The sequence below is a fragment of the Delphinapterus leucas genome, chromosome 20 (assembly GCF_059928025.1).
Source record: "Delphinapterus leucas isolate spDelLeu-1000000601 "Yukka" chromosome 20, BTC_Dleu_Yukka2, whole genome shotgun sequence".
Lineage (NCBI taxonomy): Eukaryota > Metazoa > Chordata > Mammalia > Artiodactyla > Monodontidae > Delphinapterus > Delphinapterus leucas.
Window position 1 is genome coordinate 13,917,103 of NC_143148.1, and position 19,653 is coordinate 13,936,755.

General features: G+C 53.7%; 2 protein-coding genes across 6 annotated transcripts; one reads left to right on the forward strand and one right to left on the reverse strand.

Moving 5' to 3' along the window:
• The first annotated feature begins 2,483 nt into the window (after window positions 1-2,483).
• Window positions 2,484-16,460, forward strand: RASGRP4 (RAS guanyl releasing protein 4). 4 transcript variants are annotated; one of them, XM_089902891.1, is made up of 19 exons: window positions 2,484-2,611; window positions 3,232-3,283; window positions 4,760-4,813; window positions 4,923-5,122; window positions 5,538-5,643; window positions 5,767-5,829; window positions 6,438-6,569; window positions 6,675-6,828; window positions 7,924-8,097; window positions 9,460-9,576; window positions 10,419-10,694; window positions 12,260-12,340; window positions 12,419-12,523; window positions 12,613-12,731; window positions 12,842-12,986; window positions 13,791-13,827; window positions 13,930-14,064; window positions 14,187-14,299; window positions 16,168-16,460. In XM_089902891.1, exons 3-19 carry the CDS (start codon window positions 4,803-4,805, stop codon window positions 16,222-16,224), a joined length of 2,025 nt encoding a protein of 674 aa, XP_089759017.1. In that variant the 5' UTR covers window positions 2,484-2,611; window positions 3,232-3,283; window positions 4,760-4,802; the 3' UTR covers window positions 16,225-16,460. The 4 variants fall into 4 exon arrangements, with proteins under 4 accessions (XP_089759017.1, XP_089759018.1, XP_089759016.1 ...); XM_089902890.1 differs by having other exon boundaries at window positions 2,485-2,611; window positions 14,777-16,460; XM_089902892.1 differs by lacking the exon at window positions 9,460-9,576 and having other exon boundaries at window positions 14,777-16,460.
• On the reverse strand, window positions 16,414-19,647 carry TSLIG3C (tRNA splicing ligase complex subunit 3C). Of its 2 annotated transcripts, XM_022585745.2 has the most exons (8): window positions 19,543-19,646; window positions 19,294-19,436; window positions 19,080-19,214; window positions 18,418-18,623; window positions 18,104-18,181; window positions 17,904-18,020; window positions 17,322-17,489; window positions 16,414-16,767 (listed from the first exon to the last, which is right to left on the reverse strand). In XM_022585745.2, the coding sequence occupies exons 1-8, from the start codon at window positions 19,605-19,607 to the stop codon at window positions 16,627-16,629; spliced, it is 1,053 nt and encodes a 350-aa protein (XP_022441453.1). In that variant the 5' UTR covers window positions 19,608-19,646; the 3' UTR covers window positions 16,414-16,626. The 2 variants fall into 2 exon arrangements, with proteins under 2 accessions (XP_022441453.1, XP_089759035.1); XM_089902909.1 differs by lacking the exon at window positions 19,080-19,214 and having other exon boundaries at window positions 19,543-19,647.
• Between the last annotated feature and the right edge of the window lie 6 nt (window positions 19,648-19,653).

Sequence of the window (19,653 nt, forward strand, 5' to 3'; positions counted from 1 at the left end):
TTCCCCGACCAGGGCTCAAACCCACACCCCCTGCAGTGGAAGCTCGGAGTCTTAACCACTGGACTGCCAGGGAAGTCCCGATTTTACACACTTTAAATACTGTTTTTCCTCTCTGTCATCTGATATTTGTTCCATGGTGTCCTCATTAAAAGAAATCTTTATTTGGATGTTATCGAATGCATCCTGTTTCTGCCTCATGAGTTTTTGTGGTTTGCTTAAGCAGTCTTTTCCTTTGCGGTTGTTGGTGTTATTGTTGGTATTAACCATCCCCGAGGGCCATGAGGGCGGCACACGTTTATACCAGTGCCAGGGACCTTTGCCCGTCTCCCTCTCTGAGGCTTCTCTGAGTCCTGGGGGCCTGGAGACACTCTCCCACTATAAGCTGGTCTCAGCCAGGGCTGTTACATCACCTCTTGTAAAGCAGGTGCCGAGGAGATAGGCTGAGAGTCAGACAGACAGCACATCACAGAGAGCACTCTTGAGATCAAAGGAGAGAGAAGAGAAAAGGCAGCTGGAGGAAAACATGGAGAGGGTCTGCAACCATACGGCATGGCATGGAATGGAAAAGCTAAAGAGAATGGGCTCTGTGCTTGTCTAAATGTTTTGGCCTGAAAAAAAAATCCATGGTGACTTCTTTCTGTGCAAAAATAGACTTCTAAAAGAGCTTTGGTTGAATGGACTCACGTACTAGGTTTGGCAGAATCATACTAAATACTGTGACCATTAATCCACTCTCGGGTATCTACCCTACAGAACTGCACACCACAGTGTTCACTGCAAGTCAGGGGCTAGAATAACAGCAGCAGCATTTCACAGCAGCCCCAAACTGGAAACAACTCAAATGTCCATCACAGGAAAATCAATCAATAAATCATGGACTAATCACATGATGGAAGACTATACAACAACCAAAGGAATGAGCTACAGCTAAATATAACATGGAAGCATCACAAAGACATGATGTTGAATGAAAGAAGCCAGGGACTTCCCTGGTGGTCCAGTGGCTAAGACTCCGCACTTCCAGTGCAGGGGGCCGGGGTTCGATCCCTGGTCAGGGAACTAGATCCCACATGCATGTAGCAAATTAAGAGTTCGCATACTGCAATAAACGATCCTGCATGCCACCGCTAAAGATCCTGCACACTGCAACTGAGACCTGGAGCAGCCTAAATAAATAAATAATTTTTTTTAAAAAAAATGAAGCCAGATAGTTGTTTCCATTTATATACAGCTCAAAACCAGGCAAAACTACTCTGTTAGAAATCAGGTTACTGGTAACTTTTAGGAGACAGCACTGGGAAGGAACACAAGGGGGCTTATGGGGAATGGAAATGTTCTATTTCTTGATTTCTGTGAATGTCACAGGGGCATATTCTGTTTGTCACCATTCAACAACCTAAACACTTATGATTTGACTCTTTTTTGTACTTCAAGTTAAAAATGTGTCAAAAAATATGTCAAGCATGACACATTTAGGTAAGCGAAAACAAGCATGCACACTCAAAAGAAAAGTCTGTGTTTCTATGAGCATGTGTCCATGTACTTAAAAGCAGAGCCAACAGATCAGATGAAACCCAACCATGTATGATATTGGTCACCCCTGCCTAACAGGGACAGTGGGATGGGGAGGGGACTCCCCAAGGGTTAACTTCCATCTGCAATATTTTTCTACTAAGATAACAGTCTTTAAGATTATGTGAGGACTTCCCTGGCGGCACAGTGGTTAAGAATCCGCCTGCCAATGCAGGGAACACAGGTTCGATCCCTGGTCCAGGAAGATCCCACATGCCATGGAGCAAATAAGCCCGTGCGCCACAACTACTGAGCCTGCACTCTAGAGCCCCGCAACGAAGAATAGCCCCCTCTTGCCGCCAACTAGAGACAGCCCATGCGCAGCAATGAAGACCCCAACACAGCCAAAAAAAAAAAAAGTTTGTGTGAGAATTAAATGAGTTAATATGTTAAGAGCCCTTAGAACAGTGTGTGGTATACAGTAGGTGCTACATAAGGTTTTCTTACAATAAAAGGAATAAAGTGAAAATGTTTTCTGGGGTATAAATGGTATTATTAAAACTAAGCTAGAAATAAAAGAAACATAAGAAATATACAAAATATTATGTCTTGTGACTTTCCAATCAAACCGCTGTGCATTATACATGACTATGTCCTCATAGAAACATACACTTTTCTTTTGAGTGTGTTTACATAAATGTGTCATATTAGGCATACTTTTTTTTAAAAAACTGCTCTTATTGAAGCTTGACAGTGACAGAACAGAGAATCACGGGTCTGGAGACCGAAAGATGGGGGAGATAGAGAGAGAGCCTGCTGGGTGATTGGGGGTGGGGGCCCGCAGCACCGGAAACCTCAGCCTGAAGGGATCCCCGTGTGGGGGGAGGAGGGACCTTTGGTCTCTCCCCAGCCTCTTCCTTCCCCCTGGCCTGGGGCTGGGTGGGGAGGGGCAGTTCCTCTTTCCTTCCCAAGCACCGAGGAGGCCCCAGCTCCCAAGGGGCTAAGAAGCTGGAGCATTGGTGAGGGGGGGAGGAGCTGAGCCACACTCTTAAAAGACCCCTTCCCCTCAAGGAAGCATGAACAGGAAAGACAGCAAGAGGTGAGGGGACCCTTCTCCAAGAGACCAGGAGCGCCCTACGCCCCTGGGTCTCGCTTGGGCTGCATGGGAAGTTTGGGGAGGTTCTAACCAGGGGCATAGGGTATCAGGCTACTCTCGGGGCAGCAGCAGGAGCAGGGGGCGCCAGGTGGAAAGATGCTTCAGGGAGTCCAGAGCCAGCTCAGGCTGGGGCTGTTTGCTTGGGTGTCTGTGTCTTATCCTTGCTCTTCTGGAATTTGAGCTGCTCTGATCCCATTCTCCCCGCGCCCTTCACGCCCCCATCCTAATTCTGTAGGCTGGGTGTCTCTGTCCTCCCTGGGGTCTTCTTGGCTGCCCCCAGAACCTGAAACTCCAGACTCCTGCAGGGCCCTGCCCCAGGGGAGGGGAGTGTGACGCAGGGCAAGGCGGCTCCCCGGCGGCGTCTTAAGCAACTCCTGGCTGCTCCAGACGCTGCAGGGGGCAGAGAGTCCGAAGGTAAGGGCTTAGCAGCTGGCTATACCAGCAGGTTCTGCCTTCCTGTCCTCACAGGGGCCATGGTGGCTGGGTCCATAGCCTAGGCAGCTCCTTCTGCCTCCCCCAGCTTGTCTTTGATAGGCAAAGTGTCCCCTCCCTATAATCTCCAGGAGTTTACTGGTGGAGACCTGGCTGCCTCATTTTCTGGCTGTGTGACCTTAGGTAAGTCACTTACCTGCTCTGTGCCTCAGTTTCTTCTTCTGTCAATAGAATAATCATAGTCCCTCCTCAGAGGGACGCATGAATCCTCGATGGTACAGTCTAGACCTGTGGTTCTCAAGCTTGGGCACACATCAGGACCACCTGGAGGGCTTCTAAAACACAGGCTGCTGGCCCACCTTCAAGGTGTCTGATTCTGTAGGTCTGGGGTGGGGCCTAAGAATTTGTATTTCTCTCAAGTTCCCAGGTGATGCTGTTGGGATTGGTTGGGGACCATGTTTTGGGAACCCCTAAACTAGATAGATGCTCAACCCTCTGCCCGGTACACATCCAGTGCTCAGTAATGCCAGCTGTTACTCAACAACATTCAAAATGATTACAGAGCTTTTAGGATGCACCAGGGACATGGCAGTGCCCTTGTTATGGGGGTCTCCCGATTTCTGGTTTCACCCCCTTCCCCAGGCCTTGCTTCTAGTTTGCTCCATCACATTCTTTCTCTGCATCTCAAATTTAACTTTCTCACCTCTGGCCACTTAAGGGCCTAAGCAAACTAAATCCCTTAGTTAGCACTTTTGAAGAGCAAGGCATTGAATGTTCATAATAAATTCTTGGGGAAGGTCTGAAGACGACCCTCATTTTTCACATGAGGAAACTGAGGTCCAAAGAAATTATGTGATTAACACAAAGTCTCACCAGCCAGCATAAATTTCTCCAACCCAGTTCTGTCTGACTCTTGTGGAAGCCAAGGCCTTCTGCCTGGATTCTGCTCCCTCCTTCCTCTACCATCCCTGTCTCTCCATTACCCTCTTTCCCCAACTGGAACAGGAGCCTTGGGGAGGCACAGGGCAGAGTGAAGGTTATTTTTAAACTTTCCTTGAAGCTGCCTCAGCCCCAGGGACCGCACCCAGCTCTGAAGGGCTCTGGTGAGGCTACTTTGCACCTGTATCTTCTCTCCAGGCTCCAAATCTAGGGACCCAGGCTTGCAGCTAAGACTCCAGTCCCACCGAAAGGCTGGCTTGGGGGAGGGGTCTGTCACCTTAGTGGCGGTCAAGGTGGGGGAGGAGGGAGAGATGGAATCTCAGGGGTCTGCTTCTCTCATGAGGGCTGCGGGGAGGAGGGGTAGGTGTTGGAAAGCAAAGGGGAATTCTGAGGAGTATCCCTGAAGGCAGAACCTCCCATGATTCCCCCTGGGGAGGATAAGAATAATTCTGGGGGTCTTCTCCTATGATTCCCTGGGAGGTCAGGAGTAACCCATCTGCCAACAGGAAGCCTCTCCCATGATGTCTTGGGACCATACAGTCAAGGGGAATTGGGGGACAATGCCTGGAGGAAAGAGTTCTTATGATTCCTGGAGGGTCTTTAGTAGTCCTGGGGCTCTTCTCCCATGATTCGCTGGGGGAGGTGGTTCAGGGTAGTCCTAGGGTTTTCCCCCCTGATTCCCTGAAGAGGACAGGCGTGACCCTTGGAGTTTTCTTGTAGGAGAAGCCTCCCATGATCTGGACTACTCCTGGGGTTTTCTCCTATGGAACCACGGTAGGTCAGGACTAACGCTAGGACCTTGCCTTTAGGATGCCTTGGGGCTTTGGGGTCAAGAAGAATTCTGGGGGTCTGCCTCAAGGAAGGGGCTCCCATGATTCCCCAGGAAATGTGTCCACAGGAAGTCCCACCAGGAATGTCCGGGGAAGACAGGGGGCCGGGGCCGGGCCCGACAGGCCCGCCGCCACAAGACGTGCCCCAGTCCCCGGGAAATCAGCAAGGTCATGGCTTCCATGGCTCTGGGTGTGCTGAATGAGGGCGGCTGCAGCGAAGACGACCTGCTGGAGAGATGCATTCAGTCTTTCGGTGAGTGTCCCCTCCCTGGCCAGCCTCCCCAGTCCTGAGGTTGGGCCAAGCACCCACCTCTCTCTGGGCTCAACTTGAGGGGTATAAAATAGAGGCAGGCGTATGTGGAATGACTCTCAATCACTACAGTAGGAGTAAGAGAGACACCTACCTGCGCTTCTTTTTCCTGAGCCGTGGGGCGAGGGGTCTGATACTATTTCCATCTTCAGTATGACTTGCCAGGGACGGTGCTGGTCCATGCATGGTACAGACAAGGAAACTGGAGCACAAGGAGGCCAGGTTGTTTGCCCAAGTTCATACATGGAGTCACTGGTAGAGCTGGGGTTTGAACCAGGCTGTCCAACCGGCTCTGGAAGCTGTGCAGTCCATTGCCCAGGGGCCATTCTGACACAGTGTCCCCTTCTCCTGCCTTCAGACTCGGCTGGCAGCCTGCGCCGTGGGGACCACATTCTCAACATGGTACTTGCCATGCACAACTGGGTGCTGCCTTCTGCCCACCTTGCTGCCCGTCTGCTGACCTTATATCCTCTGGGGGCCATGAGCAGTGGGTGGAGGACGGAGGGTGGAGATGAGAGAGCCTGGTGGGGACGGGGTGAGCAGGCAGGTCTGAGATGCTGGATAACAGAACCTTGACTGGAACTTAAGTACCAGGAGGCCACAGGGAGCACACAGGAGCTGAGGAGGCTGCAGATCTGTCACCTGGTCAGGTAGGCCTGGGCCAAGACCTACACTCCCATGACCCAAGATCCTCACCCTACTGCCCCCCCCCCCAAAAATAAACCACTTTCCAGAGACTACCCAGTCCTGCTCTTGCAAATCCCACTCTGAGAATCCCCTGGCTTGGTCCCTAAAACCTCCCAGTTCTCTTCCTTAGAACCCTCACCTCTTAGAGACCCCTGACCAGATCCTATGGACCCTCTCCCAGCTGGTACCCCAAGACGTCCAGCTCAGATTCCTAAAACCCCGACCTCCCATATACCCCAGCCTAGTTTCTAAGACACCCCTCACCCTGTTCCCCCCAAATCTCACCCCTAGAGGCCCCCAACCTAGCTCCTGAGACCCATGCCCACTACCCTGCTTCCTAGCCATCCCACTTCCAAGAGATTGCCCAGTCCATCTGCCATAGATCCCCAGTCCTACTCCCAGAGATCCTCCCAGCCTGGTGCCTCTCTGAACCCTGGCCTTCCAGAGACCCCCTGCACACATTTAGAGACGTCCCCAAGCCCAGCACCTAGAGATCCCCCAGCCCAAGAGACCCCTTTCAGAGACCTGCCTCACCCCCAGCCTCATTCCACCATCTCTAAACCACCCTCAGGTACTGGCTGACCCAACACCCTGAGACAGTGCATCAGGAGCCCCAGTTAGAAGAGGTTATAGGTCGCTTCTGGGCCACTGTGGAACAGGAGGGTAACGCAACCCAGCGGAGCCTGGGAGACTCCACGAACCTGTGAGTCAGTCCCTTCCCCTTCCCTCCCACCCCCACTCTGCCTTCTGCCTCCACACTCCCACACCGTCCACCCCAGCTCCTCCCCCTGCCTCTCTTTGCCCCCAGGCTGAGCCCTGGTGGCCCTGGCCCCCCTCCCCCCATAAGCAGCCCAGGCCTGGGCAAAAAGCGCAAAGTGTCCTTGCTTTTCGACCACCTGGAGACCGAGGAGCTGGCAGAGCACCTCACTTACCTGGAGTTCCGGTCCTTCCAGGCTATCACGGTAAGGACGCCCCTCCTCCCAGCTGGGGAGGGCTTGGGGTGGGCTGAGGCCTGGCTGGGGCCAGGCAGGACTGAGAGGACCCAAACTGTCAAACTTGGGTGCTAGAGGGTCCAGGAAAATGAGTTAAGCTGGCTGACCACAGAGCCCCGGGTTCAAACCCATCAGCCCCTTCCTACCTGTGTAATTTTGAACTAGTTTCTCAACCTCTCTGGGACTCAGTTTTCTCATGTGTAAAAAGGAGGTCATAATATTTCATTGGCTGGTTGGGGAAATTAATATGTCCATTTAAAAATGCTCGTCACAGTGCCTGGCACATAGTAAGTGCTCAAAATATTTTATTAATTGTTCATTTATTTGAGAAGCATTTAAATTCACTGTGCCTCAGCCCGTTATCTGTAAAAGGGGGACTTAGTTCCTGCCTCATAGGATCAGCACCTCGTCCAGAGTAAATGCTCTATAGTTGAACCATTTGAAATTGCCATGTTTTGACATATTTAACCTACCCAAATTGTAATTTCAAATGCTTCAACCTATATATAAGTGTTTAGCTATTGCCATCTTGCCATCATCGTTTTGAGGGTAGTTGGGGATCTGGTTCCTTAATGGGAAAATTTCCTGATTGTACACACACACACACACACACACACACACAGTGCAGTAGATGTGGGTATGTAATGTTGACTCCTTGAGCAGAACAAATAGAAGTTAGTTTCGTGTCCTCTTCACCACCCTTCCCTTTGCTGACTATATACCAGTCAGGTATACAGTTAAGAGCAATAGACTGGGTTCCCTCCCTGACTCGGGCCTGTGTGACCCTGGGCAAATTACTTAGCCTCTCTGTGCCTCAATTACCTCATCTCTAAAATGGGAATAATATAGTGTTCACTTCATAGACTTGTGAGGCTATGAGGAAGGGCTCAGAATAGTACCCAACTTTCTTTAAACATTTCTCCTCAGATGGGAGAGGGCCATGGTGACCTCAGGGACATGTGATGGCCGGGCTAGGACGTCAGAGGTCGTGACTGCTTGGGGGATGGCGTGTGAGGGGCAGAGCCTGAGCGCGAGGGCCCACCCTGACACCCACCTCACCCCCAGCCCCAGGACCTGCGGGGCTACGTTTTGCAGGGCTCCGTGCGGGGCTGCCCGGCCCTGGAGGGATCCGTAGGTCTCAGCAACAGCGTGTCCCGCTGGGTGCAGGTCATGGTGCTGAGCCGTCCCGGGCCTGCACAGCGCGGGCAGGTGCTGGACAAGTTCATCCACGTGGCACAGGTGAGGTCCGCCCCGCCGCTCTGCCCACTTTCTGAGCACCTGCCCCGCGGGGCTCCCGGGCGGTGACGTCACCATATCGTGGCCCCTCCCGAACGCATCACGCCCCGCCCCCCCCGGCCGCGTCCCCGCGGCCCCAGTCCTGTTGTTTTAACCCGGGACTGTGACGGCACTTCTTCCCTGGCCTTGATTTCACCACGTCCAACCCGCCCTGGCCCCACTCCTTGGTCCCAGACGTGGCAGTTGACGACGTTCCTCCTGACCCCGTCTCACAAGCCCAATGCCCGAATATTCTATTCGCAGGGCAATGAAAGAGGAGACTCTTTCTTGCCCGCACCTTTGCGTCAAACTCTACCCCGTCACTAGGCCCCAGCTGTCCCTTTAGGACAGTGACAGCATCCGACCCCATCACTTCAGGTCTCCCTTGGCCCGCCCTTTCTCTTCACCTTCCCCCCTTTCCCTTCCCCCCTCCCCTTCCCCCTCCTTTCCAGCTATGTTCCTCCCTTCTGGAGAAAAGGGAAGCCCGCCTTCCCCCAGCGTGGCCACGCCCCTTTGCGTACTTCCTCGCAGACCACGCCCTGCCTCTGGCGTCTTCCATCTCCTTGCTTCCCCTGTCCCGCACGACAGACCAGGGTGTTCTGGCATCTACGTGGGGTCTCCCCGGTCTGAGCGTCTTCCATTCCTCCCTGGCCCCCAACAACCTTCTCCCCCAGCAACCTCCGCTCTACAAACTTGAGAAAGGGGAGGGCTGACCCCACACCTGTCTCTTATATCTACCTGACCCCTCCGTATCACTCTGGACGATTTCACCTCTGCCCAGCTCCCAACTCCTGCCCAGAACCCAGGCCTTCTGGTCTCCCCTCACCTGGCTGGCTCCCAGTGCAGAGGCCGCCTAGTTGTCTGACACCCTAACATCTGTCTGCAACCTCCACACCTGCCTGACACAGACCTGTTGAGTCCCCAAACCCGTCCAACACCCCATACTTGCCTGACTCCCCCCACTTTTTTTTTGGCCATACCACGTGGCATGTGGGATAATAGTTCTCCCACCAGAGCTCCAGCTCATGCCCCGGCAGTGGAAGTACACGCTGAGTCCTAACCACTGGACCGCCAGGGAAGTCCCTGACTTCCCCCACTTCTATCTGACCTAACATTAGTCTATCATCTACCTGACCTCCGTGTGATGCCCACATACCTGCTTGTGGCCCACTCCTGCCTGACACATCTCACCTGTCTGATGCCTGCACTGGCCCATCCCCACACATGCCTGAGACCCCAACTCAATGGGGATGCTGTCATTTGAACCCCCAATTTGCCTGTCCTCCATGTGGTGCCCACCACTTCTGCATCACCCTCCCTTCCTAGAGGCTCCTCCAGCTGCAGAATTTCAACACGCTGATGGCAGTCACTGGGGGCCTGTGTCATAGCGCCATCTCCAGACTCAAGGACTCCCACAACCACCTGAGCCCTGACAGCACCAAGGTGAAGTCCCACTGCCCTCCCCAAAGTTCCAGTGGTCAATTATCCTGAACCCACACACTTTTCCCCAGCCCCCTCCGTCCCTTCTCAGGGGCTCTGGAGCCACCCAGAGACCTTTTGCTCCTCCAAATCTGACAGACCCCCCAGGCTTTGTCCTCCTGTCATTCTTCCTCCCTCCTCATCCGTGGTGCTGACCTCTCTCTACTGTGTGTCTGGTCCTGAGCAGGACTGGAGGGAGGCAGATAAGAGATGCTAGCAGAGAACTTGAAGTCCAGGTGGGGAGTGAAATGATGCCCCCAGGGATGCCAACATTTGGGCCACCCATGGGAGGAGCATGGGTTGGGGGTGTCCTGAAAGTGTCTAAGGAGAGTGAGTCATTCATGAGTCTGGTGTGTGCCTGAGGTCAGGATGTGGCAGGATATTGGGCTGGAGATGCCGGGGCAGGGGGCAGGGGGAGATCCTGTTGAGCCTTTTGCAAGCTCAACTAAGGTGTCTGGGCTTTATCTAGAGGGCTGTGGGGAGCTAGGAAGCGTTTGGGAATGCTGAGAGCACCCATGATCAGATTTGGGTTTTTGAAAAATCACTCTAGCCTGGGGAATGGGAGACAGTGGGGCCTTTCTGAGATGGGGGCCCAAGTGGAAGAGCAGTCTGGGGAGATGCTGAAGCCAATGTGGGACATGGAGGGGCTTGGGGAGAGGTCCAAAATGTCATTGGGCCCCTGGGGGGTCCAGAGCCACACAGGACGCTGCTAGATACTCCCCTTCAAGGAGCTAGGGGAACAGAACTGGCCTCCCCGATTACATGCTGCTCCCCCCCCCAAAAAAACCCATGCCCCTCCCACACAGGCCCTGCTGGAGCTGACTGAGCTTCTTGCTGCCCACAACAACTACGCCTGTTACCGCCGCACCTGGGCTGGCTGCACCGGCTTCCGGCTGCCTGTACTGGGTGTGCATCTCAAGGATCTGGTGTCCCTGCACGAGGCACAGCCTGACAGGTTGCCTGACGGCCGCCTGCACCTACCCAAGCTCAACAGCCTCTACCTGCGGCTGCAGGAGCTGGCAGCCCTCCAGAGGCAACACCCCCCCTGCAGTGCCAAGGAGGACCTACTGCATCTGCTCACGGTGAGCTGCCCTGAGCTGCCCAGGCTGAGCTCCCAGAGGCTGCACCTGCGGGGTACTGAGATTTAGGGTCCTGGGGGGGTGAGGGTCAGGATAGAATAGTAGAATAGCACTGGAATGCATGGGCTTTGAAGCCAGAGCTTCTAGGGGTGTTTTTGTTTTTGTTTTTTTTCTGTGTGGTCTTGGGCAAGTCACTTAACCCCTCAGCCTCAGTTTCCTTAACTACAAAATGGGAATACAAATAGGACCTACTTCAGAGAGTGGTTGAAAAGAATCAGTAATGTAATTCATAGAAATATCATTCATATAATTCACATAAAGTACTTAAAATAGTATCTGGAACACAGTGAGCTCTATATAAGTAATGCGTTTTTCCCCCAGTTCCCCCAGCAACTCAAGTATCCATTGATCTGAGCTCCAGAATTGCTTCAGGCTTTTGCACTCCTGAACTCCAAGGTTCTGAGCTTCTCATGCCACTAGTCCAAAATTCCAAGCTTTAACATATCCAGGAATCTAAGCAAAAAGCTAATAACAGTTATTGACCACTTATTATGTGCCAGGCGCCATGTTTAACAGTCCCCAGAGAGCACTTCATTCCATCCTCACAACCCTACGAGGAGGGGACCCTTATTGTGTCCATTCTACAGACTGAGAAACTGAGACCCACAGAGGTGAGGTCACTTGCCCCCTGTCCCACAGCAGGCCAGCTTCAGAACATGTATTAACTCTCACACTATGTCCTAAGACTGCAAGTGTGAGATTCTGGCTATATTTTATTTTACATAGACAGATAGATAGGTAGATAGATGATAGATAGATAATAGAGATAGAGAGGTAGAGATATATATATTTCATTCTAAAGAGCTATAAATTGAGAGAGACTGGGATTCTGAGGACCAGGTAGTCTAAGACTGAAAAGCTGACTTTCAGATCCTAAGACAGGACCACCTGCAAATTGAAAATGTGGGGCTCCTTGTTTGAAATTATTAAGAATTTCAAGATGGTGACAGCAGGGCATTAAATGAAGTGGAGGCCCCTCTAAGTGTGGGGCCTTCCTGTGAAGCTGGTCCTGCCCCAGAATGATTGGTGCCTGAGCTGCTATGCTATGCTGACCCTAAGAGGCCATCAGCCCAAATATTTATTGAGCACCTGCTGTGAGCCAGGCACTACTTTAGGCACTTAGGCTCACAGCAGTGTGCAACATCAGAAAAAAATTGCTGTCTTGTGGAGCTGACTTCCTAGTGGGGGAGATAGCCAGTGAAAAAAGTAAATAAGTAAATCATATGGTCTTTTAGATAAAAAGTGCTATAGAGAAAATTAAAGCAGAAACAGGCATGGAAAGTGACAGGGGTTTACAATTTTAAATAGGATCAAAAGAGCCTCGGTGACAAGATGGTGTTTCTGGTCTAGGGCACCAGGGGTGTGCAGAGTGAAGTGGGGCTCAGTGGGAGAGAGGACCATGGGGGTCCCAGGGAAGAGGGGCTTTGGAAAGAGGAGGAGATTGGGGGCCCAGGCAGGCATGGAGGACAGAGACAAGGAGGGTCCATAACACCCTGCCCATCCTCCAGCTTTCCCTGGATCTCTTCTACACGGAGGACGAGATCTATGAGCTTTCTTATGCCCGGGAGCCCCGCTGTCCCAAGAGTCTGGTGAGACCCCACCCTGACCTCTGACCTCCAGCCCAAGCCTCTGCAATGACTAACTGTGACCCTCTGTCCCTGCCCCAGCCACCCTCCCCCTTCCAGGTGCCCCTGGTGGTGCAGTGGGCCCCTGGCGTGACGCCCAAGCCCGACAGGGTCACGCTGGGTCGGCACGTGGAGCAGCTGGTGGAGGTGAGGAGGAGCCCTGGGCGGGAGGAGGGATCTAAGGCCCTGGGGCCTCTGACTCGGCCTGACTCTGCCCTTCCCACGCTCCTCCGAAGTCTGTGTTCAAGAACTATGACCCCGAAGGCCGAGGCACCATCTCTCAGGAGGACTTTGAGCGACTCTCAGGCAACTTCCCCTTCGCCTGCCACGGGCTTCACCCACCCCCCCGCCAGGGGTAGGTGCTCCCGACTCCTGGGTTCCCTTAAGACGAGGACCTGGGGTATCCAGGACTCCTGGGTCTGGAAGAAATGGGCCAGTCCTGCTGAAGCGCAGTCTCTCCCCCAGGAGTGGCTCCTTCAGCCGAGAGGAGCTGACAGGGTACCTGCTCCAGGCCAGCGCCATCTGCTCCAAGCTGGGCCTGGCCTTCCTGCACACCTTCCAGGAGGTCACCTTCCGCAAGCCCACCTTCTGTGGCATCTGCAGTGGCTTCGTGAGCACTCCGCCCGCTGTCACCCTGAGGGACCCCTGGAGTGCCCTAACTCCTCACAGCCTGGGCTGGAAAAGCCAGCCCTGCCCTGGAGCGCGCACGGTCACCAAGCCCCGGATAATCCCCAAATTCCACAAAAGCCTCTAGCCTCAAATAATCCCTATATTTCACAGCAACGCTAAACAATGGATATTCCCTACATTTTGGATAATTCTGAAGTCTAGATACTGCTCGATTCCCAACCTCCATCCTGGATAATTGCCAAACCCTGGAGAATCTACAAACACGAGTAGATTATCTCCAAGCGGAATCAATCTCCAAGTCTCTAGACCCCAGATAATTCAAACCCTGGATAATTTCCAAATTCAGGGTATCCTCAAACTCTGTATAATGGACAAATCTCTCAATCTCAAACCAAGAGCAATTCACAAACCTTGGATTATTTTCCGAATTTACTTTTTCATTCATTTTTTCATTCGTAAATATATACTGGGCACCTGCTGTGTGCCCGGCACAGTTATAGGCTCTGGGTGGGTGGGAGCACAGGAGGAAACAGAACAGACACAATCCCTGCCCATAGAATTTATGCTTTATTAATTCCAAATTTTGTCCAATTCTCATATCACAGATGACTTTCCAAACCTGAGATAACCTCCTAATTCCTTTAGTCTCCCAGATCCCACATAAGCCTCTAGCCTTGAAAACTTCCAAAACCTGAATTGTTTCCTCCAGACAGACCCCAGCCCCACCCCAATCACAGCCCTCCTTCCCCTAGCCTAGGTAACCTATTCTGCTTTCTCTTCCCAGCTTTGGGGTGTCACCAAGCAAGGCTACCGCTGTCGGGGTGAGCGGGGCATGGGTAGGGGGAGGGAATCCAGGACCCACGGGCTGGAAGAATAGAGGACACAGACTGGGCCTCTGGCACTAACCTCTGAATTTCCCCCAGACTGTGGGCTGTGTTGCCACAAACACTGCAGAGACCAAGTGAAGTTGGAGTGTAAGAAGAGGCCAGGGGCCAAGGGCGACGTGAGCCCCCTAGAAGCCCCTGTCCCACCCACACCAGTTCCCCATGCCGGCTGTGGTAAGACCCAGGGTGTAGCAGTCCTGGGAAGGGGGTCTGGTGGATGGATGGGGATTAACTCCAAGGTCATGAGGTCTTTCCTACCGCACCCACATCCCTCCCATCCACAACCCCACGAACAGGCTCCGAGGACAATTTCTCCTACACGCTATCCCTGGAACCTAAGACTGGGTGGCACGTTTGCCATGCTTGGACCCAGACAGAGCCCTCACATCCCTCCTGGGAACCAGAGACGGTGAGGAGGAGCTGCCCCTACCCACAACTGGATACAGGGAGACCAGCCTATTTGCCTGGGGGAGCCCAGACAGATTTGGGGAAGCATAGGAAAGTTAAAATATGCAAAAGTCCTCAATTGCTTGGGTAGGAGGGCATAGATAGTGGTTAATTTTTAATGTTGATAGAAAAATAGGAATTACAGTATGTTGTGGGGAGGGGAAGGGGTAGCCACTAGTAGAAACGAAAAGGGAGTTTAGGAAGAAAAAAAGAAAGACAACTATAAGATGGCTAGAATAAGGCCAAATATATCAGACACTAATGGTGGAGTAAATGCCACGATTCGAAAGTGGGGACTCTCAGATTGAGCTAAAAGAAAATCCAGAGGGGACATTCATCCATCCACTTTCACAAGTCTGGGTGAGGCTCTCCCCCTGCAGTGAACCGTCTCCTGGACATCGTACACTTCCCACATCACCCAGTGTCTTCCTCCTTCCAGGTCCCTCTGCCAGCGACGGCCCCATCACCCACCCAGTCCTCCAAGCTGAGTTCCTAGACGTTGCCTTGGTCTGCTCTCTCCCCACTCCCTCCACCAGAGTCAGTCTCGAGTCCTATTATTCGGCCTCCAGGCCTCCAGCAGAACCCCCCAAAGGCATCGCCTCCTTCCCATCCACACTGCCTTTGTTGAAGCATCCGTCATCTCTTACTCCGAAAGAAAGTTACTTTCTTCTTTTGCATCAGAGTGGCTATTAATCGTACTCCCTTTTCTTGCATTTAATATCCAGCTCTGTGCTGGATACATTTAGACCTAGGCATCATCTCGCCACCTCCTTAAATCTCCATTTTACAGATGAGGAAACAGGCTCAGTGAAGTTAAACTGCTCACCCAAGGTGGCAGAACGCCTAAGTGCTGGAGACAGGACTCACACCCAGGTCTGCCTGCCTCTAAAATGGAAGCTACTGACCAATATGCTACATTGATGTCAGTATGGGTCAGGAGGGGGACGGTACAGAGTGGGTAAAGTTCCAAACTCTGGAGTTCCAGAGATGGGAGAGAAGGCCAGAGAAAGGGTGGAACAGGGAGGTAGCCTGTGAACACCTGAGTCCAATCACATCCCTCCTCTGCTCAGAGCCCTCCCATGGCTTCATCTCACTCAGGGGAAAAGCCAGAGTTCTCACTGTGGCCCACCCCACATGGTCTGCCCCCATCACCTCTCCCACCTCCCCTCCCACCACTCACCCCCTCACTCATCCTGCTTCAGCTACACTGGCCTCCAATGGTCCCTGATCATGCCCCAAAATACTCCTACCTCAGGGCCTTTGCACTGGACACTCCCTCTGTCAGGAAGGGAAGGCTCTTCCCCAGAGGTCCACATGGCTCCCTCTTTGGGACTTAGCTCAAGTACCCACCTTCTCAGTGAGGCCTCCCCTGATCATGCATAAAGTTGCAATCCTGCCATGGTCTCAATCCTGCCTTCCTGCTTTATTTCTCTCCAAAGCCCTTTCCCCATCTGACAAACTAAACTTTCTTGTCTGCCCTTCCTCACCAGAAAGGTCAGCTCCGGGAGACCAGGGGTTATTATTATCTGTAACCCCAATGCCTAGCACAGGGCTGGCACATGGTGGGTACCTGACAGATGTTTGCCCAATGCCTGCATGTCTCCTCCCCCATGCCCACTGGGAGGGAAAGATGTTGCTGAAGAGCAAAGGGCTTTAAAGGTCAGAGCAGCAGGGGCCTGTTCAGACCCAGGGGACAGAGACCCCCCTACCTTTCCTCAAACCTGAGCACCCCTGACCTGGCCCCCACAGAGATAGTTCCTAGGGCTGTCATAAATTAAATTTAGGACTTCCCTGGTGGCGCAGTGGTTAAGAATCCGCCTGCCAATGCAGGGGACACGGGTTCGATCCCTGATCTGGGAAGATCCCACATGCCGCGGGAGCAACTAAGCCTGTGCACCACAACTACTGAGCCTGCACTCTAGAGCCCACGAGCCACAACTACTGAGCCCGAGTGCCACAACTACTGAAGCCCGTGCACCTAGAGCCCATGCTCTGCAATAAGAGAAGCCACCGCAGTGAGAAGGCCACGTGCAGCAACAAAGACCTAACACAGCCAAAAATAAACAAATAAATAAATTTTTAAAAATTAATTAATTAATTAAATTTATTTTCCAGAGAACATGGTCCTTGGTGTTGAATGGTAGATGTGGGGAGGACATTTGGGACCTGAGGAACAGGGGATATGGGGCTGGGGTGCCAGGTGCCAAGAGAAACCCTCACAGTGACTCCTCAGAGATTATCAATGTCAGCACCTCATGAAGGACCCCCCCTCCAACCACCAGTCCCCCTTTACTTCTTCTTCTTGCGGCCCCAGCACTGGCGGCCTGCCTTCTGCCCGCCTCTGTCCTCTCTTCTGCTCTGCCAGCTGGGCATGGGAGCCTCCAGCTCATTTGGGCGGCCCCCCCGGTCTGGAACGCTGCCCATAAGCACCTGAGAGGTGATTAGACTTGAGTTGCAGAGAAGAAAAATATCTTGGACAAGGGGGCTAGAGAGCCAAGAGAACAGCATGAGGTTGAAAAAGGAAGGGCAGATGCTGGGACTTCCTTGGTGGTCCAGTGGTAACACTCCTTACTCCCAATGCAGGCTAAATATGTAATCATTTGAACAGAGGGTAGTTTTGCTTTAAAAATGGTTAAAACCCAATACAGCGGACAGGGTGAGTGGTGGGAGAGGATTCTAAGCCAAAGGAGGAGAGGAGGGCAGGGCCTCAGTAAATAGGTGGACTTTGTTCTGAAGGCACTGGGGAGCCATAGAAGGGTTTTGAGCTAGGGAGGGACATGGTCAGATGTTTGAGTTAGAAACATCCTTCTAACTGCCATGTGGAGGGGGCAGATTAGAGGTCGTGAGTCCAGAGGCCAGGAACCCAAGGAGAAGGCGAGAGCAGGAGCCCAGGCAGAAGAGGACAAGGTTTGTACAAGCAAAGGCTAAAAGGCCAGTTTGAAGGCCAAGGATGCTGGGGCCCTTCCCCATCCCCAGGTACTCACCTTGTGGATAGCACAGCAGGTCCCTCGGCGGGCAGTCTTGCTGGTGGCTGGGACAAGGCGTGACAGGTCAGCTCGAGCAGCCAGTACGTGTGCAATGGAGACATCCGATTCTGGGGTCAGAGCCTCTCGAATTGGGATCAGCACTGCCTTCATGGCCTCTCCTTGGGCCTAGTGAGTAGGAGTAGACATGGAGAACGTGCCCACGAGACCTCCCCAGATGGGATCTGTAATCTTGAAAGCATCTCTTCCTGTCTCAGGGCCTCACTTCCCACATCTTTTTTTCTTTTTTAATATTTCATTATGTTTCTTGTTTGTTTGCTTTATCGAAGTATAGTTGATTTACAATGTTGTGCACTTCCCACATCTTTTAGTAAGGAGTATTGCTCTAAATACACTCCCAGATCAGACCAGGGAATTCTAGAATGCCCTGGGGGCCCTGAGATTCCAGACCCCCAAACCTCACAAGATTCTAAAATGTCCTGGGCCTCAGAACCAGCAAGAGGGTCATATCCCTGGCCCTCATGTCTCCTCCCTGCAGCTGCAGCCCTCACAACTGCTCCTGCCTTGGTCTTCTGCCCACACCTCTGCCCGATCACTCCAGTGGAAAGCAGATGTTGTGAGGTCCAGGCGCTTGAGGAGGAGGCAGCGGCGGCAGCAATACTGATCTCGCAGGCTTTGGTACAGAGACTCCAATGCTTCCTGGGGGAAAAGGTCTCAGTCATGCCAGGGGCCCCCCTCACTCCCATTTCTTTTCACATACATACAGCCATACACAGCCTTACCCATCTAGGTGCATCCAGCGGGTAGCTGAGGAGAGGCTTTAGGGACCCTGCGGGCAGGGAAGGCAGCAGCTCCACGATCTGATGAGAGAAGAAGGAGGCTGGGGTTGACCGGGCAGAAATCGGATAGACTCCTCCGTGGACCCCAGTTCCCCACGACCCTGAGGACCCCGGCCACAGAACCAAGAATGGCAGTCACAGTTGTAGGAAACATCCGTGGCTGTGCACTCCCCCCAGAGCCACTTTTGAAAAGGGGGCTGTCCCCCCTACGAGGAGAGTGAGGTGAGCCGGGTGCGGAGGGGGCTCCAGCCCTCTACCTTGGCATGCAAGTCTCGAAGCAGCTGGCTGGCTGGGGTCCCCGGCATGGGTCTAGGCAGCCCCAGGGCTTGGAGAGTAAGGACCATTTCCTGGACCAGGCCAGATCCCTCCTCTGCTCCCTCCACACCAGACTGCTCAGGACTGGGATCCAGACGGGACTGCAGGCGGAGCAGGCGAGCAGCCTGGACCTCCGAGCAGAGAAAGCCTAAAAGTAGGGAAAAGGAGCAGTGCAATCAAGGAGGGCTGCCACCCCACCTACCGGGGTCAAAAAGTTCAAGCGGCTTCAAAACCTCCCGCCTCCTAGTTCCGCCCACCTAGAATCCTGCTTCTACCTCCAGAATAAGCCCCACTCACTTCGAGACCCAGCTCCCTCTGCAGATTTTTCAAACCCTGCCCACTTCGGAACCTCCTGTCCCGCTCCGTCTAACCCAACCCATGTGAGCTTCAAGACCCACCATCAAAATACTAACCCCGCCCATCGCAGAGCCCTTAGCCTAGCCCAGTGTTCGGACCCCACCCACCTCCGTCCGGCCCTCTTGCTGGTCTCAAAATTCTGACCACGCCCCCTCGGGATCCCGGGCTCCACCTCAACGCGCAGAGCCCGCCCCCCTCGAGGCTGTAGCCTCTCCCACTTCCGCATCCCGGCCAGCCCCCTCCTCACGCAGCAGGCGCAGGCGCACGCCGGGCTCCTGCAGCGAGGCCCCGCAGTTCCCGCCGCAGAGCTTGCGGTCTGGGCAGTGCAACTCCCGCAACAGGCCGGCCAACTGTCGCAGGAATTCCTCCTCGGGAACAGAACCTGCCGGAGGCGGGAGATGTCAGGGCGTGGCGGCGCCACCCATGGCTCCGACACTCCCAGCCTCCCGCTCCATGCGTACCGGCGCTCAGCGCCTCCGTGCCCTCCTCTCGCTGCCGCTCCAGGGCACCCAGAGTCGCCAGCTCCGCCGCCAGCCGCGCGCACAGAGCCCTGAAGTCTGGGCACGAGGTTCCCAGCGACGCCGACCCCGAAAAACCCTCATACCTGCGGCGCGGCCGAGGCAGCGGGAGCGGGTGGGGGAGGTTAGTAGGAATTTCTGAGGGCAAACCTGCCCCTTCCTGCACCCCCAGCCACAGCCCGCTCCCCTTACCCCAGCGCCAGCAGGTCCCGGGCCACCGCGGCCCACTCCCGCTCCTCCGCCTCCGCCCCCTCCATGAAACTGTAGCCCCTTCGCCCGGCGCGCGCTCCCCCTGCCGGTCAG

Bases quoted from the DNA above. Each gene is read 5' to 3' on its own strand.
- TSLIG3C (XM_022585745.2), bottom strand. From the start codon at position 19,607: ATGGAGGGGGCGGAGGCGGAGGAGCGGGAGTGGGCCGCGGTGGCCCGG. The intron at 19,215-19,293 runs GTACGCATGGAG...CGCCTCCGGCAG, and splicing joins CACGGAGGCGCTGAGCGCCG to GTTCTGTTCCCGAGGAGGAA. The intron at 18,182-18,417 runs GTAGAGGGCTGG...TTCTCTCATCAG, and splicing joins TTCGAGACTTGCATGCCAAG to ATCGTGGAGCTGCTGCCTTC.
- RASGRP4 (XM_089902891.1), top strand. The intron at 6,829-7,923 runs GTAAGGACGCCC...CCTCACCCCCAG, and splicing joins GGTCCTTCCAGGCTATCACG to CCCCAGGACCTGCGGGGCTA. The intron at 13,828-13,929 runs GTGAGCGGGGCA...AATTTCCCCCAG, and splicing joins GCAAGGCTACCGCTGTCGGG to ACTGTGGGCTGTGTTGCCAC.